The sequence below is a fragment of the Nannobrachium achirus genome, assembly GCF_963921795.1.
Source record: "Nannobrachium achirus genome assembly, chromosome: 12".
Taxonomy (NCBI): domain Eukaryota; kingdom Metazoa; phylum Chordata; class Actinopteri; order Myctophiformes; family Myctophidae; genus Nannobrachium; species Nannobrachium achirus.
In genome coordinates, this window is record NC_137832.1 from 20,398,878 (window position 1) to 20,416,048 (window position 17,171).

Below are 17,171 nucleotides of genomic sequence, written 5' to 3' on the forward strand. Positions count from 1 at the left end.
TGCTCGATGCTCAGATCCGGTTTAAAACCCGCCTACTGTATCCGGTCATTTACAACACACATGTGTGCAGACACACAGACCCTTCCCGTATCCGCTCTAAACCGGATCTATAATCCACAAAGTGAGTTAATTTCAGGCTATCTGCGTCGCTTGCTTTTTTTGGCAACCCCTCGCAGAGCGCACACGATGAAGTAATCCGTCTGTCACCTTCTCAACAACAACAGTCCGCCGCCACATTGCGCCAATTTGAGCGTAAGTATTCAGAGTTCAGACCACGTTTTTAACCAAATTAGGTATTTCATATTCGGACAGTCTCCCCCCCCTCAATTCCAAGGGACAGCTGCAGCTCAAATAAATTGTGATACTGTGCGCATTCGCGAGGAACATGGGTCACATGGGTTTATTAGCAATAAGCATGCTCAAAAATCAACATGCCAAAATGGTTCCCCCCGAAATTCAACACAAGCTGTTAATACAAAGCGTTATAATACATAGGCTATAGGCCTACTATTATTCATTAATGGAAAGGTATGCGTGTTTACTGTCTACACAATGGTACTACACACGTTTATTTACTAGCTAGTTAGCTTCTATCACAGGTGCCATCCATCAGCTAATAGGTTGTGATGATGATTACATTAGTATTACATACGTTCGCCTCTATTGCAGTTGAAGACGCCGAATTCATCTGTATTTTTTGTGAATTATGTTTTTTATTATAAACTCTTAGAGGCTACTATTCTGACTACACAAAATGTTATCCCCAGAGCCTATCACTTGAAAGCTGATTGAAAACCAGTTCATATTCAGTTGAGTTGTGACAAGACTTACTTAATGCCTCTAAAGTTCACTATACCACCAGCAAGGTTTACATACAACACCTGTCTCATTGCTCCTAATAGCCATCCAAGTGGCAGCTGCAGAAGCAGGGAGAGTCTTTATCGGTCAGAAGAAACTAGTTGCATATTTCAAAGGTGTGTGTACCTGTCCTGAAACTATACTCCTGCACTAGTCTTGGATGAAGATTATATAGTTTTATGGAGTCTGAATTTGGCTTTTGTATCCATGATACGAAAGCAAAAGTCTGACTCAATCAATGATTGTCTTGATCCAAGGCTACTCCTGCACAGTTCATATATTGGGTTATCATCAGGTTATCTTATCTAATTTCCTCTAAATAATTGCAGGCTGTTGCATTGCATAGGGCAGCAGATAGATGCTTAATGCTGTCATTTACGGTAACATGTCATTGGTTCGACCTCCCTTTGGTTAGACCACCTAAACCTAACCTTAACCCTGGTCCCTAACCTCAGTAAAACTATGCCTAACCCTAACCTCAGTAAAACTATTCCTAACCTCCGTAAAACGATGCCTAAACCTATCCCTAACCCTAAACCTAAGTCGGACTATTGAGAGGTCGAACCATGGGGCAGTCCACGTCATTTACACAATGCTTATTCTATGGTGTATTTATGTTTCATTGTCTAGTCTATTAGTACGTAAATTGATCTCTTTCTCTCTTCCCTCATCTGACTAGTTATAGTTGTTTTGTTGTGGGCATGGCCCTTCAGATAATGGCTTATAACTCAAGAGGGACAAACTGTGTGTTATGTCAGGACAACTATTTGAACCATGCATAGAAAATCTCATGGGAGTTCAAGAGGGACTGAAAAGTGATGGTACATGGATGTGTTAAGTAATTAACTGTAATGATAATACCAGGATATATGCATTTTATTGTATAACTGCATGACTATTGCATAATGGTGGCATGAATGTCATAACATAAAGCATCATCCTGTGAGTAACCATCATGATAGCCAGAGGCATGGTGGGTAACGGGTATTAAAAAAAGAGCAATCACACCCAGAGAAACTGATGGACTTAATTTTTGTCACAGGATCACTCACAGCACACATCGGGTGAGATTATCTGAACAATACTAACAAAGTAATAATAATAGTAATAATAATTGTAGAAAAAATATATAAACAAACATGTATTTTACGGTTCCTGTGACGTGTGGACATTGCTGAGCTATTCCTGACTCTATTTGTTGCCTGCCTAGCCCAGCTCTGTTGTCCGTCCCACCCATAGTTATCAGTGATCCCTCCCCTCTCTGCTTCTGGGCGCCCCCTTTGTAGGCCACCTTGTAACCGAAAGCCATCTGCCTCACCATTGGCTTGGCCTGCCCCCTTCTTTGCCTGACCTTCCCAGCGACGCATAGAGGCATATTCATGAGGTTTGCCTGACGCCTTGTTGTGTGTGTCTGTGTGCAGCTGCTGTTGTGTGTGTGTGTGTGTGTGTGTGTGTGTGTGTGTCTGTGTGTGTGTAGAAGGGAGGGGAGAAGGGAGAGGGGGGCGGCCCAGAGCCACAGAGGAGGAAACGAGCAGAGCAGCAAGGAGCTTGGAGGCTTCAGCCATGTCAGTTTTCTGTGCCGTGGACAAATGATGAGAGAAGAGAGGAGTAACCATGGCCTTGTCACTGAGTGGAGACGAAGAGGATTATGATTCAGAATCGGAACAGGTCAGTGCCTGCTGATTTTTCTGCTTTCGCGTTGTTCTCCGGACAGGCGGCTGTTATGTATTTGTCAAGCGTGTGCTGTGGATCACTAATCTTTTTTGAGAAGAATGCTGTTTTGTTCCCTAATCACCTTCTGTCTTTGCCTCTGTCCTTATCTACTCTAGTAGCAAGGAACAGTGACGGCACAGTGTGTCTGAGAAAAGCCCATTACTATTATTCTCCTGGTTGTTTTAGTGTCATGTCACCTATCATATTGGTTTGAATGGAATGCCCAAGTTTGTAACCAGAGGGAATTTCTTGATTTCTACACGTCCCTTGCCCTACATTGGTGGATCCAATATCTATAATCTGTTATGTTAGCCTCGCACAGACCCATTTCTTATTGTGTTAAAATGTGGCAGACAATGCAGTTTATCTGAATAGTGTAGCTTGAGAAACCTCGCGCAGCCAGCCTCCACTTCACTACATATAAACATTACACTTCTTCCTTCCTCATAAAAGCTCTGATTTGTCTGTACCCTTCACAGTTCACACACACACAGACACACACACAGTCTCTCTCTCTCTACGTGTTCTGAGAGGCTGTTTTTACCTATTTTCATTTTCTCTCACTTCTCAAACTTCCCTACTCTGTGCCTTTAAGAAGGCTTTAGGCGATGTTGTTGAGCAGGAACTGAGGAGGGGGATGGGGGAGAGGGAACAATGAGGAGGCTCTTACAGCACTTTACCGCTCCTGCCTGTTGGACTACTTTTACAGGCCTCTCCACAGGGCTCCCAATGCCCACTTGACCAGCCAGGTTTTCAGAAATCTTTTGATTTGTGTAGACTTGTGAAGCAGGCATGATTAGCTTGGCTCTCTCTGACAGTTTGTAGACCGATACTTGCCCCCGTGCTTGAGGAAACAGTTGAGGAAACTACTTGTTGTGCTTGAACAAGTACAATGCTCCAACATTACACACAGTCATTGGGGGGTGGGGGGGTGGGGGGTACCCATTCCGAGCTCTTCTCTGCACTGTGATTGAGATGTTAAACATTTCCCTCTCTTTTGTGCAGCCAGTGTGGCAACTTGGTCCACTGGAGTCAAGCAGCCTTGTGACTTCCTCCCACTGAAATCCACGCCGAGTTCTGAGTCAGAGGGCTGTACTCGTATATGGGCCATATTTTTGTTCAGGGGGCCTAGGCAGCAAACCAATCGCGAATTCTTGACACATTACTCAACAAGTTACAGTAAATGCTGGTCAACTGATCTTTGCTTTTATAGGCTACCTGCACCGAAGAGGTCAGGATTGTTCTGTCTCGTAAACAGCAATTATTTGTTTCCGTAATCTGTTGTAATGAGATTATGTCAGTGTTTTAAACAAAGGGTCCATTAAAAACGGCAACAGAAACTCATAGTCTTTGGAGAATGAAACATTAAGAAATAATTAAGAGAAGATACATGGCTTCTGTCAAATGAGTGCATGAATATTTATGTCTTAATAGCATTTACCAAGTGGTTGAAAAAGTTGGCAGTGAGTGAAGTCTTTCATAGATAAACATTCACTTCTGTGAGTGTTGTGAACATTTTTGGCTTTTAATGTTAGAGCTGAATTCCAATAGAATGATCTCAAGATACGTCATTGTCACATGGTTGTGTGAGCTACATGATGGTGCATGTTGTTTGCATCTATAGCTGTCTATTGTATCAAGCCATAGTAGCTTTTATCACTCTTTTGCTACTGAAGTCTGTCTCACGATACTCTGTTGAAAGGTCCCCGACCAATATGTTCAGAATAGTTGTCGAATAGTTTCAGACAAATGGAATGAGATGACGTAAACACAGTTGAACATGATGTTGTCTGTTGTGTTGTTAGGTTACAGGTCCTGTAACTCCTTCCTCTTATGTCTTCCTGATATTATGAATGCCACAGTTGATCAGATTTTCACCCCAACTCATCTGCTTTAACTTTGAATACAACCTCTGTAATGGTTTCCAAGGTTAAGATAATGAGCTTGAGGTTGGCCAGAGTTGAGACGTATAGGGACAGGTTATCAACATCTCTCTCTCTCTCTCTCTGTCTGTCTGTGTCTGTGTCTCTCTCTCTCTCTCTGTCTTTCTCTGTCCAAAAGTTCTCCTGATGAAGCAATTCTGTGAAGGAGTTGTTCTGCTAGACGTGAAGGAACATGTTGTTCTTTGTTACTCACTAGTGATTTTAAGCTTTGTGCCCAAATTCTGTGGCTTTTCAGGAGTTATTTCATTCTTATTACACATATCCGTTCCTCATGGAATGTCCTGGTATATTACATAATGACCGTGAGAGAGTGTTACAGAGGAATCGGCTGCTGTGAATAAACCACGTACCTTTGTATTTAATCCATCATGCTATACTATGATGGACATTTCCATGATTGATTGCTTGATTAAAATATAGCTTCATTTTGGGAAATGCTCAAGAAGGTCCACGCTGCAGCAGTCTTGTTCTGCAAATAGGGCAGCCTGTTTTGTTTTGGATTTACAGTATATAACTAACAAAGATTCAGGACATCATTTGCAAAGAATGTAGCTTTGTGTCCAAATAAAATATACTGCCGACAAACTCTATGACCAATGCTAGGCTTTCGAGTATTGTCAGAAGAAGGCATAAAATGAGGACACATTGTTGAAGATAGTTAGAGAGGTTTCTCTGTTGAAAGTCACCGGATTCTGCACTAGCTTCACTTCTTTACAGGTCCTATGATTCAGAAAAAATGTCTACAAATTATCCTGGAATGTCGTGGTGCATTTCCATCTCAATAGCTTCACTCCCTGTTTTGCAATGGGACGTGTTCATATTAAACATGGTTTCACTCAAAGGACAACCCTTAACGCAGATTCAGTCATAGCATTTTATAATTATGGAAGACCATAGATAGGAAGATAGGATTTTAACACTGAATTTACCATATTTTTTCAGTGTACTTTAAATGTACCATCTTGTCAGAGAGAATTACAAACAATGAAATGATAAAATACTCACACATACTTGACCCCCTGTCTATAGACCTATTTCCCCCCCATCTCTTTTCATTACCCTCTTCAAATTGTTGCCACAAGCAAGGCAAGCGTGTTTCCAAGGTAACCTTCCTTTCTGCAGCAGGAACCAGATTAATGGTTTATGAAATGTCTTACATTTGTGGATTTATTATTCTTGCATAGCAGCTGGCAAGAGAATTTGAATAAATTTGAAAAGCTCATCGATGTGGCCCTGTTTGCAATTGAACAGAAGTTGATTGGTATGACGTTGACAGAGACTTGACATTTGCACCGCTGCAAAGGTTTACTTCAGGGGTGATGTCTACTCTAGTCTAAATACATCCTTGCATCTACTGCTATATTGCATATTGTTCAATCACTATTGATTTATGTTTGTGTATATTTCACACAAGTATGCATACATACGTGTACACATTCAACCTGAGAGCACAACCTCAACTAGGATCAGTGCCCAGGTGGTGGACTGATTTCAGTCTTGAGGATTCCATAGGGGCTATAAAAGAAATAAGGGGAAGGTGTAGCGATGGCCGCGGCATAAATGACATCAAAATGCTAGTCAAGTTATCTCCAAACTAAAAAGCAGTTATAATTTCAAGATACGCGTATTTGAATTGGCCAGACTAGCATAGAATACAACAGAACTTCAGAAGATACTTCTATAAAATGAAGCATGGATTGGCACACACACATTTAGTGAAGACGGTTCAGAACTTCAGGAAAACACCCCAAATGTTGATGTGCGCTGCGCACGCCATGTTTCAAAAAACACATATTGGGACATGGTCTGAAAATAAATTTCATTCTTGGGATTTTCTTTTTTGGCTTTAACCCCTGAGTGCCCATGGAGGTGTAACAGATATGTGTCCTGCTCATTGGCAGATGGACACATTTTCTGTTGCAGGGATCGCACACCTGCAACCCTCTGGTTATGGGACTGTTTCTTTGATCACCAGCACTTCACCAAGTCTTTCCTCTGATTTCCTCTCTTCAGCAGCGGGCGGCCAACCGGCCAAAGCCCAAGATGGGGGTGTCGGCAGCGGTCAAGCTGCCGTCCAACCGGAGCTCGTCTGGCGCCCGGCGCCGGAGGACGCGTTGCCGGAAGTGTGAGGCGTGCCTGCGGACGGAGTGTGGCGAATGTCACTTCTGCAAAGACATGAAGAAGTTTGGGGGGCCGGGCCGCATGAAGCAGTCCTGCATCATGAGACAGTGCATTGCGGTCAGTCAGCAATTTAAAAAAACTAAAACTAAATAATATAATATTACATTATTAATATTATTATATTGCACATAATGTTTTGTCAACATTTACTTGTGTTGTAGAAAACATTCAGAATAGAGTTGAACACTATAGACCAGGGGTCTTCAACGTTTTCAGGCCCAGGACCCCTTAGTTGAGAGAGAGATGAAGCAGGGACCCCCACAACCCGTTCATAGATTCCATATAGTTTCATTATTTGCCAGCACGATTGTCAGTGTATTTTGGAGTCATGTCAATTTGTGTTTTCAGATATTTTCTCAGAATATGGACGCTAGGGTTCAAATCGTTAATATAAAAAAACTAGTTCCTATCACACAAAGATTTGGAGGACCCCCTGTAGTAACTCTGAGGAACCCCCTGTTGAAGACCCTTGTTATAGACGAGCAGATCACAAAACTCATACTGGGAAGAAGTACCTGAATTTGGAAACTGATAATAATATTATATCAATAATTGTACAATATTTAGTTTTTCCTGACAAATCATACGTTTGCTCTTTGCAGCCGGTCCTGCCCCATACAGCCGTGTGTGTGGTGTGTAAAGAGGCAGGCAAGGAGGAAACTCTAGAGGAAGAGGAGGACAAGTTTAACTTCATGCTGATGGAGTGCTCCATTTGCAACGAGATCGTCCACCCCAACTGCCTCAAGGTAAGGAAAGGACAAACTGGGCGGAGCAAGCAGCGCTTCACCTGAGTCAGGTGACTCAACGTGGCTGACTCATGTGTGCTACGGGAATGTGCTCGGAGGGCCATTTTACCTTCTTCTTAATTTACGTGACTCAGTGGTTTGGACTGTGGTGGTGCAATACGATTTGATGAGGCATCAAGTGTTTACTTCCTGTTTATGTTGCACTGAAACCACTAATTTCTCTACCCGCATCTAGCATTGGTCCCGGATAAGTCTTCGGTTGGTGTATGGCATGGCACCAATACTGCCAGAGTTGGTTTGCTACCCATATAAAACCATAACGCCATAATAGTCCTGAGTGACATTTGGGATGAAAGCATCCACTAAATGGCACGTTTAACATGACTCATATTTGCTGGAAAGGATATGCCCGGGCCAGAGGAAATCGCATGATACTAAGTAGGTCGTAATAGAGTAAAGTCCGATGGCATTTCATGAACCAAATGCAAAGCAAAATGTAAAGCAGTACACACCCTGTTGGTAACAATTCTGTCAAAAATGTAGCAAGTTGTTACTGGTTTAGTCTTGGTAGGCTTGGTCAAACCAGTTTTTAGACTTCCACAGTGTCATGTAGCACATAACAGCTTCAGTATTGAATATCTATATCACATCCTGTTTTTGTGTTAAAAACACAAAACGGCAGTCCTACAGCAGGATTTCAGTGTTCAGCCCTGTGGTTAGTAGCTTATAGAGGATGTCAAATTTGATCAGACCTCATTGTGGTTTTAGAGGGAGTGTGAGAGAAAAACAGACACCAAAGTAGCTGTGCGTCTTTAACTTGACTGTTGTACTCGAATGCATGCAACCTAAGCAGTCGCTTAAAAGTAACTGCTTAAAAATCTTATAAAATCTCCTCTGTCAGAAAGCCATTGAAGCGAGCGGCACCGATATCTGCTATCTCTGAAAGATGTAAATGCTAATCTCGAATTTGCCATAAAGAACCTGGATTATCCTCTGGAGAGGAACATTGGTCTGTGCTCGGATTGGATTTGTGCTCAGTGTTCTGGACAGATCACTCAAAAGATGTGTGCTTTGACTGACGTGTCCTGTTACAGTGCACTTGTCATTGTATAAGAAGTTGCTTTATAGTTGGCACATTCTGTTCAGGGAGTTCCTACTGAGGGAGGGGATGTGTTTAACTGACACAACAGCTACTTTCATTTCCCTTTTTGTAGTGTTCTTTGGTAAAAGAAAACAAGAGTACACGTCGTTCTCCTATGTCCAAGTGTTTCTTACATTAGTCACACACATTTCGTTGCCGTTTCAGGTAAACGATGCTTCGGGGGTGGTGAACGATGAACTTCCTAACTGTTGGGAATGTCCAAAGTGTAACCATGCTGGGAAAACGGGAAAAGTGAGTACCAATATAAATGTGTTTTAAGAAAGGCAGCATTTACATTATGTGATATCTTCAAAGTCTTGAATTTGTGTGTCTGAGATTAAGATATTTTCCCACTGAAAATAGTGCTGCAGCACATTTGGTGGTCTAATTAGCAAACAACAGGAACTACCTCTACATTTAAAATGAATTGACCCTCACAATTTACAGCAGGGGTCTTCAACGTTTTCAGGCCAAGGACCCCTTAGCTGAGAGAGAGATGAAGCAGGGACCCCCTCTACATATTGTACAAATGCGTGATGCAGATTTTCATTGATTTCACAGATAGATTCATAGACTAATTTGACAGCACTGTCATCAGTCTGATGTTGGATTCATGTTTTTAGTTAACTTGACCTTTTACTCTGTATTTGGTCTGCTATTTTTGACCTCTACACCAAACCTATTTGCCGAAAATAGCCGATCTACAAGCTTTCAACAGCGTTGAGAGCTTGTAGATCTGCTATTTTTGTCTAAAGTTCTCCCCAGAATAGGGATGCGAGGGTTCAAGTTGTTAATTTAAAAGAATGATCCTATCACAAAGATTTGGCGGCCCCCCTGTAGTAATTCTGAGGACCCCCTAGGTGTCCCGGACCCCCTGTTGAAGACCCCTGATTTACAGTAAACCCCTCAACATTTGTAACTCTTAAGATTATGTTAATGTAATTTGTACATTCAGATTTATATTTGTGTATTTCATCTCGAAGCTTGTCAGGTGGTTGGCACTTCCTGTTTACATTCTAGTCACTTCTATCATATGAATCTTCTCTCTCCGTCAGTCACAAAGGCAGGAAACTGTGTATTATATAGCAGTGTTTTGGGCACACAGATCTCAGTCGATCAAACCCAGGGTTGCCATTGTAGCTCATCGAGTCGTGATAGGCTAAAGGTATAAAGTTGTCTTCCCCCTATTTTGTCCCTTTTGGTATGTAAGCAAAAAAGAGGTCCAGGGTTCAAGTACGCCTCCAACCTCCCTGGCTCCCTGCTGAGGGAGCAGAAGCCTGTGAAGGAGGAGGGTGACATGCCATCTACGGCCAAGAGGAGACCCGACAGAGAGGAGACCCCCAGGTACAGACCGGAAGAAACCTTCCACAGACAGCCACCGCTGCTGTCCCCCAGCGGCCTGCCGAGACCCAGACCCGAGGATAAACTGAGGAAGAAACGAAAGCTCTTTGACGACGATGATGAGGATGATTTCAGTGTGAGGAAAAAGGTCTGTGTTGTGTTCTTTTATTGCTCTAGTTATTATTGATGGGTTTTGTTGTTTCTATAGCTCTGTAACTGATTTGACATGTTGAGCTACACATCATATTTTACTGCTCTAAAAATCTGATTGTATTAATGCCGACTGCACCTGTATGGACAGCTTGGGTTATCCTCCTCATGTTATGAGCATCCTTCTGTCAAGTGAAAATCAACATCCTGCTTGTACACCCAACTGTTCCAAAATCGCACAAATGCAGGAGTCAGCAGAACTTGCAGTTACTGAAAACGAGTGCTTACAAACTTGAAAACATAGAAAAATAATCGCCGCACAGTATTTATTGACAGAAAGTTGCTCATAACATGACAACGGTTGATTTTTATGAAACAAAGACTTGACAGAGATAAAGAGGATAACCTAAGGTGTCCAATGTCCATGCAGTTGCAATATTGGGGAGTTTATTGTCATATCTAATACAATCAGATTGGACTTTTCTGTTTTTGTATTGCAACTTAGATGCAAATAGCATGTAAGCTGCTTGCGGCTATCCAGCATGAACAAGTAATTGCATTTGCATTGAGTTTTATAAGCGTTCAATTTGTTGTTTTTTTTGGTTGTTTTATGCTACAGGAGAGGTCAGACGATTCTTTCTTTCCCAAACTCCTGCATCAAATCAAGACGGAAGAGGACTACGACGAAGAGGAGGACGAGGACGAACGGGAGGTTGACTTCCGGCGGGGCCTGGAACGAAGTGGGCGCCTGGGTGAGGCTGAGGAAGACACAGAAGACAGAGACTTCAAGACAGAATTCTTAAATCCCGCCCTTAAGACGCCTGTCGCGGACAGCGACCAGTCTCTCTGCAGCTCTCCGCAGGCCGGCCCCAGCAGTGAGGGTGGCAGCGAGACCCAGGAGAAAGGCCCTCGACCCAAAGCTCGCCGCAAGCGGCGCCTACCCAACAAGGAACTGAGCAAAGAACTGAGCAAAGCACTGAACCAGGAGATCCAGAACACGGAGGCCTGCCTGGCCAACGAAAACCGGCAGCCCCTCAAGGGGGAGCCCGAGAGCGAGAACGAGGAGCCCAAGAGGTCCGTGTTCCGCAACGGCAACGAGCTGGGGGATCAGAGGCCCCACCTCAGGACCAAGGAGATGAACGGAACCCCATGGGAGCTCCGCCACTTCTATCCCAGTCAGATCACTCCGCTGGGATTCAACAGGAGCTCCCCGACCACTCGCCCCGTGCCGCCACGCTCGCCGCCCAAGTGTGTCCAAATGGAGCGCCACGTCATCCGGCCGCCCCCAATCAGCCCGCCGCCTGACAGACTGCCCCTGAGAGACGGCAAGACCCACGTCTTACAGCGGGAGCTGTGGATGAAGGTGTTTGGCTATCTCGCACACAAGGAGATGTGTGTCTGCATGAGAGTCTGCAAGACCTGGAACAGATGGTAAATGCAGGGTACAGGGGTTTGCATTGACTTTTGTAATGATGACATATTTGAAAAAGCAGAAATACTGATATACTGGTGTAAATGGTAAATGGTGCATTTATATAGTGCTTTTATCCAAGGCGCTTTACATAGATTGTGCATTACATTCACCCATTTACGCACACATTCATACACCGGTGGCGGAGGAAACCATGCAAGGCACCAACCTACTCACCGGGAGCAATTAGGGGTTCAGCGTCTTGCTCAAGGACTCTTTGACATTAACTCAGGGGGAGCCCGGATTCGAACTGGGAACACTTCGGGAACCCTTCGTGCTCTAATAACGGTTTCTCTACCCCTGAGCTATGCCGCCCCTATTTAATGTTTATTCTGCTGTTAGCAATAGTTGTTCACGATTAAATATCCGTGACAAGGCATTATATACTAAATGCAAGATTGAGGCTCATACTAATCCCAAACTTAAATACATAGCAAATACTTGAGCAAATACTGATTTTGTCTATTTGTTTTGGCAGGTGCTGTGACAAGAGGCTTTGGGTGGAGATAGATCTGAACCGGTGCACTTCTGTCACTCCACTCATGCTCAGTGGCATCATCCGTCGACAGCCAGTGTCCCTGGACCTCAGCTGGACCAATATCTCCAAGAAACAGCTAAGCTGGCTCATTAACAGGTTGCCAGGTATGTGAGCCACAACCAGGCGCATGACTGGCTACTCTTAATTCCTCCACCACTTAACACTGTTGTTGGTTGACTAGGGTTCATGCCACTTACTCTGACCTTGAACTTTAACTCTGTCTGGATAGGATTGTCTGCTACTGTAAGCTATTATTCCAAACGTAGGAGACGGTGTTTGAAGGAGCGCTTCTTTTTCCGTTCACACGCGCCGAGGTTAGGGTTAGGTTTAGGCATAGTTTTACTGAGGTTAAGGTTAGGTTAAGGTTAGGGTTAGGGTTAGAGTTGGGCATAGTTTTTACTGAGGTTAAGGTTAGGGTTAGAGTTAGGCATAGCTTTTTGGGTTAGGTTTAGGCATAGAGGTTAACATTCACACCCGCGCAGTCCAAGTGAGCACAGCCGAGCGCTCCAGACCTCCACTCCAGCCAATCACAAGCCGCGCCTTCTAATTTATGTAACCCCGTCTCCTACGGTAGGAATAGTCGCCTACTGTAAATGCCTAAATTTTAAATTGCAAACTCTGAACATGTTGATGTGTGCATTGAGCATTAATAAAAATGCCACTCTAAACACAATAAATAATATGTAAATTGGCTCTACACATATTTGGCAGTAACACAACTGATATTCTCCCCCATGGATTATAATGGACTAGTCAGGAGAGCTTGTATCTTTGTTTTCGATGTTCGATTCCCACATGTAATACCTGTGTGTTGTTTTATCTCGCAGGTCTGCGTGTCCTTAAGCTCTCGGGCTGTTCCTGGGTGGCTGTCTCTGCCCTCTGCACCTCCAGCTGCCCACTCTTGCGCACCTTGGACGTGCAGTGGGTGGAGGGACTCAAAGATGCTCAGATGAGGGACCTTCTCTCACCACCCACAGACAACAGACCTGGTAAGCACTTCGTTTTTATTGTGTTTGACTGTCCCTGTTAACAGAATCTGGTAATCGGACCAATTGAGAATATTATTGGAGCACCCCCTACTGGATGTAATTAAATTAACCATGATTTACTTTTGGTGTGTTTACTCAATGGTTAAATAAATGGACAGATTAAAATGTTAATTTTAGCAAAAATAGATGCCTAGTTGTCCAAACTGGTTGTTTTTATGAGTTCAGGCAGCATTTATACACCACCTACCATACTTCATACATAATCATGAAAAACACCTTTTGTTAAAATGTTCAACTTCAAGGACAACTTTGTTTTTTTTAAAGAAAAGAAAAATGACTGCTAAAATGTTTTCATATACTGCTTTCTATTGTTTTAGTGATTTTAGTATTTTAATTTCAGTGGTTGGGGGCATACTAAATAATGTATTTTTAGACACAATAACCTGGCAATTTCTTTGTTACTATTTACACCAGCCCCCATAAGTCACTCACATCTGCCCATGAAAGATTGCGGTGCATCTTAATGGGAATGGGCTTATTGTGTCTAAAAATACATATTTAGCCACAAATCAAAATCGTTAAAATCACTCAAATGATAGAAAGAAGTAAATGACAACATTTTAACACTCATCTTTTCTTTTCTCTAATGACTATCTAAAATATGAAACAAAGTTGTCCTTCAAAAAGAAAATGACATTATAGAAGAATAATAAGTATCACTATAAGGATTTGCTACAATCAGAACTATAGGTAAGTTGGGAATGATTCTCTCTCTGTCCAACATCAGGCCAATTGGACAACCGCTCCAAGCTTCGGAACGTGGTAGACCTTCGTCTGGCCGGGCTGGACATCACGGACACGTCCCTGCGGCTTATCTGTCGACAGATGCCCTCCCTGTCCAAACTGGACCTGAGCTACTGCAACCACATCAACGACCAGTCCGTCAACCTCCTGACAGCCGCAGGGACCACAACCAGGGATTCCCTCACAGAGATCAACCTGTCGGGTGAGAGACCTCGCCTCGTGATCATTTTGTTTTCTTTCACCAGCCAACGGCTGCTGTGAACTAGCCTAGAATCCAGACTGATTTGCTATACGTTCGTGTTTTTTCTCACTTAGCTACACAGTCTAGCCAGGGTCTTATTTAACCCCGCAAGGCCCAGCGTAGCTTTTTGGCAACATTGTTATTTTATCAAAAAAATAAAAAAGAATTTGTTTTCCTGTTCTTTTTTCACATTAACATCACCATTGGATCCTATTGTTTAGTATTACAATGCCATTGGCCACGATATTTGCATATAAATACCCCCACAGAGGCTGTCATTCACACCCCCCACAGAGGCTGACATTAAAATGCCTGTAATAATTTTTTTAAAGTAAAATGCCTGTAATAATTTTTTTGGTGACCATTAGAAGAACATGTACATATGTTATTATTGTGAAAAATATCCCCAAAATGTAAATTAGAGAATGATTTATGGCTATAAAACCTTACAAAAACATTTTTTCTTTTAAAAACATTACATTTTCCTCTCATTAGGACTCCTACAACACCATCTGATTTTTTTCTTTTTTTTTTTGGCAAGTAGAAATTAGTTCGGGTCTTGCTAGGTTAACTTGTATTTTCAAACGTCACCAATTACGTTGGCAAGTCAGGAAGTGACTTGAGTTGACTCGCTGAACATAGCAATCAGTGTGTATTCCAGGCTGGCTGTGAACTGCTTGCTGCTTATACCTAATACAATTTGGGAGCCCCTTGAAAATGATCAGAAGCACTTCTACTAGACATGTACACGTATGTGAGGTATACAGCAGTGACTAAAGTGTGAGTAATGCAAATCATTGCTCTAGTAGTGTATTGAGCTGTAAAGTGAAAGTAAGGAAATGTTATGCAGCTAATGAGCATTATGGAGCCGTGCACCATCAGTGCATATAAAACTTTTATAGTCATCTAATTTCCAACATAAGTTGTGCTAGGCTAATATTAGATTCTTCCTTCTCTCTCTTTCCCTTCAGTTTGTAACAGGGTCACAGACCACTCCCTTACCTTCTTCAAGCGCTGTGGAAGCATCTGTCAAATTGACCTCCGTTATTGTAAACAGGTGAGCAGGATGGCCTGTGAGAGGTTCATTGCAGAGATGTCAGTGAGTGTGCAGTTTGGATTGAAAGAAGACAAATTGCTCCAAAAGGTCAGCTAGTCTCCGACATGCAAGAAAAGACGACCTTTGCACTACATGGAACAAATTAAGACTTTTTTTTGTTTTGTTTTGTTTTAACTCCTCTGTGATAGATCTGACTCAATGTCACACTAAGCGAGTTACAAGGAGAGACAGGGAATGTCACTGCTCTACCACGTGTCTTTCTGGATGCTGCAATCCGCAGCAACTTGACTCGTCAATTGAAAGGGGATCGTTCTCTGAACATTGCCAGGAAGACTTGACAACAAAGCATGCGTGTATTTGTGTTTATGATTGTACTTTTACAAAGACCTGTGCTTGTAGAATGACTTAAACTTTGTTGGTTTATCTTGTTTCTGGAAAAAGAAAATATTTTTGTACGAGTATCATTTCATGGGTTTACACGGCGTCCTTTCACACTTCCTCAACAACAATTTGTCAAGCATTTTTTTCCAGATGGACATCACAGCGAGTGTTGAGCATCATCCTATTTATCAATTTGCCTTTTATACAGCTGTGTACAAATGTCAATTGTGTGCCAAAACCAATTTAATGTAACCTCAGTTGCAGATGGATGATGGATATATGTAATAAATATCTGAACAAATATCATTAAATAGAAATGAGAATTTTATTTCAAAAAACTATAACGAAATTAAATGGTAAAATATGATTTTCATATTCCTCGATGACACCCTTTTTCATTGAATTTTTTTATTTTTTATTTTACACCTTTTTGTTTGTGAAATGAGTGCTGTGTTTGAGAACTTTTTTCTAAGAACTCCGACATTAACTTATTGATGTTTAATTTTTTGTATTTATTCGATTAAGCTATTTTAGTAACGGATATTTGACATAGGTATCGTATCAAACAAACCTGGATCAAATATTTGCTAATACTTAACGTTGGTGGTTTGCTTTAGCTCACTGCAGTGCCAAATGGGTGGGTTTTGCCACATAGGGCAAAAACAATGACTGCCAGGAAGCTTGGAACAATTACAGGATAACATTTGAAGTTCATTTACTTTATGACTGACAGCCTTCGCTACCTGACTTTTTATCCTGATGTGGTAAACCCCACCCCATCTGGCTAACTGTATTATGTGTATCATTATTTTATGCTTTAACTGTTGAAAAATAGCAGATAGCGCGGCACTCTGCGAGCTTGTAGATCTGCTATTTTTGAAAAGTCGTGAAAATTAGAATTTTGACTCGATTCTATAAGTGTCTTTTGAATCCTTCTAAGATTTTTTGAAAAACCTATGTTTCAATGTCGGCAATCTGGCCAGCCATCGTCAAAGAAAAGGTCCTTTTCACTTAAATGGAGCTCAGTTAGTCTGTTCTTGAGAGACTACTATGTCAGTGGTTCTCAAACCTTTTCATGTGAAGGACCCCCAAAATTATATTTATTTGGCCACGGACCCCCATTCAACATAATATTAGTTCTAGGGACCACCCAGAAGCAAAATTTGAGTTACAGACGTTCACTTTGAAAATACATATATTCAAAGATTTGCACAAATTTTTACGACTTTTTCAAAAATAGCAGATCTACAAGCTCGCAGTGCGGCACAGAGCTTGTATATCTGCTATTTTTCACTGGTTAAAGCATTCAATAATTCTAGGCCTAAATGGGTTAAACAAACACCAAGAACCTAATGCAAATATGTTTGCTTCTGTTTAAATAATACCACAATAGATGTTATTTGTGTATATTTTGGCCCCCTGGGGGCACGTGTTGTGCTGTAATAGCCCTGATATCACCTCAGGTGAAATGTGGTAACATTGTTTATATTTGTAAATCTAAAAACCAAGTGCTGGTATTATGTCATTAAAAATCTATTTCCTTTGTACCGCATTGAGTATTTTATGAGAAATGGTTCTGTTTCTGAATATTAATGATGTAATTTGTGAATTACCGTA

At 42.0% G+C, this 17,171-nt stretch overlaps 1 protein-coding gene across 4 annotated transcripts; it reads left to right on the top strand.

The window, feature by feature from the left end:
- The first annotated feature begins 178 nt into the window (after nucleotides 1-178).
- kdm2ba (lysine (K)-specific demethylase 2Ba) lies at nucleotides 179-17,099 on the top strand. 4 transcript variants are annotated; one of them, XM_080739189.1, is made up of 11 exons: nucleotides 179-252; nucleotides 2,336-2,526; nucleotides 6,528-6,752; nucleotides 7,298-7,441; nucleotides 8,748-8,834; nucleotides 9,784-10,071; nucleotides 10,693-11,504; nucleotides 12,023-12,186; nucleotides 12,910-13,071; nucleotides 13,859-14,077; nucleotides 15,088-17,099. In XM_080739189.1, the coding sequence occupies exons 2-11, from the start codon at nucleotides 2,473-2,475 to the stop codon at nucleotides 15,267-15,269; spliced, it is 2,337 nt and encodes a 778-aa protein (XP_080595315.1). In that variant the 5' UTR covers nucleotides 179-252; nucleotides 2,336-2,472; the 3' UTR covers nucleotides 15,270-17,099. The 4 variants fall into 4 exon arrangements, with proteins under 4 accessions (XP_080595315.1, XP_080595317.1, XP_080595314.1 ...); XM_080739191.1 differs by lacking the exon at nucleotides 179-252 and having other exon boundaries at nucleotides 1,570-2,526; nucleotides 15,088-15,173; nucleotides 15,362-17,099; XM_080739188.1 differs by lacking the exon at nucleotides 179-252 and having other exon boundaries at nucleotides 1,570-2,526.
- The last annotated feature ends 72 nt before the right edge of the window (nucleotides 17,100-17,171 follow it).

Coding starts and splice junctions, on each gene's coding strand:
- kdm2ba (XM_080739189.1), top strand. CDS start 2,473: ATGGCCTTGTCACTGAGTGGAGACGAAGAGGATTATGATTCAGAATCG. Junction 8,835..9,783: donor ATGCTGGGAAAACGGGAAAA/GTGAGTACCAAT, acceptor TTGTCCCTTTTG/GTATGTAAGCAAAAAAGAGG. Junction 14,078..15,087: donor CACAGAGATCAACCTGTCGG/GTGAGAGACCTC, acceptor CTTTCCCTTCAG/TTTGTAACAGGGTCACAGAC.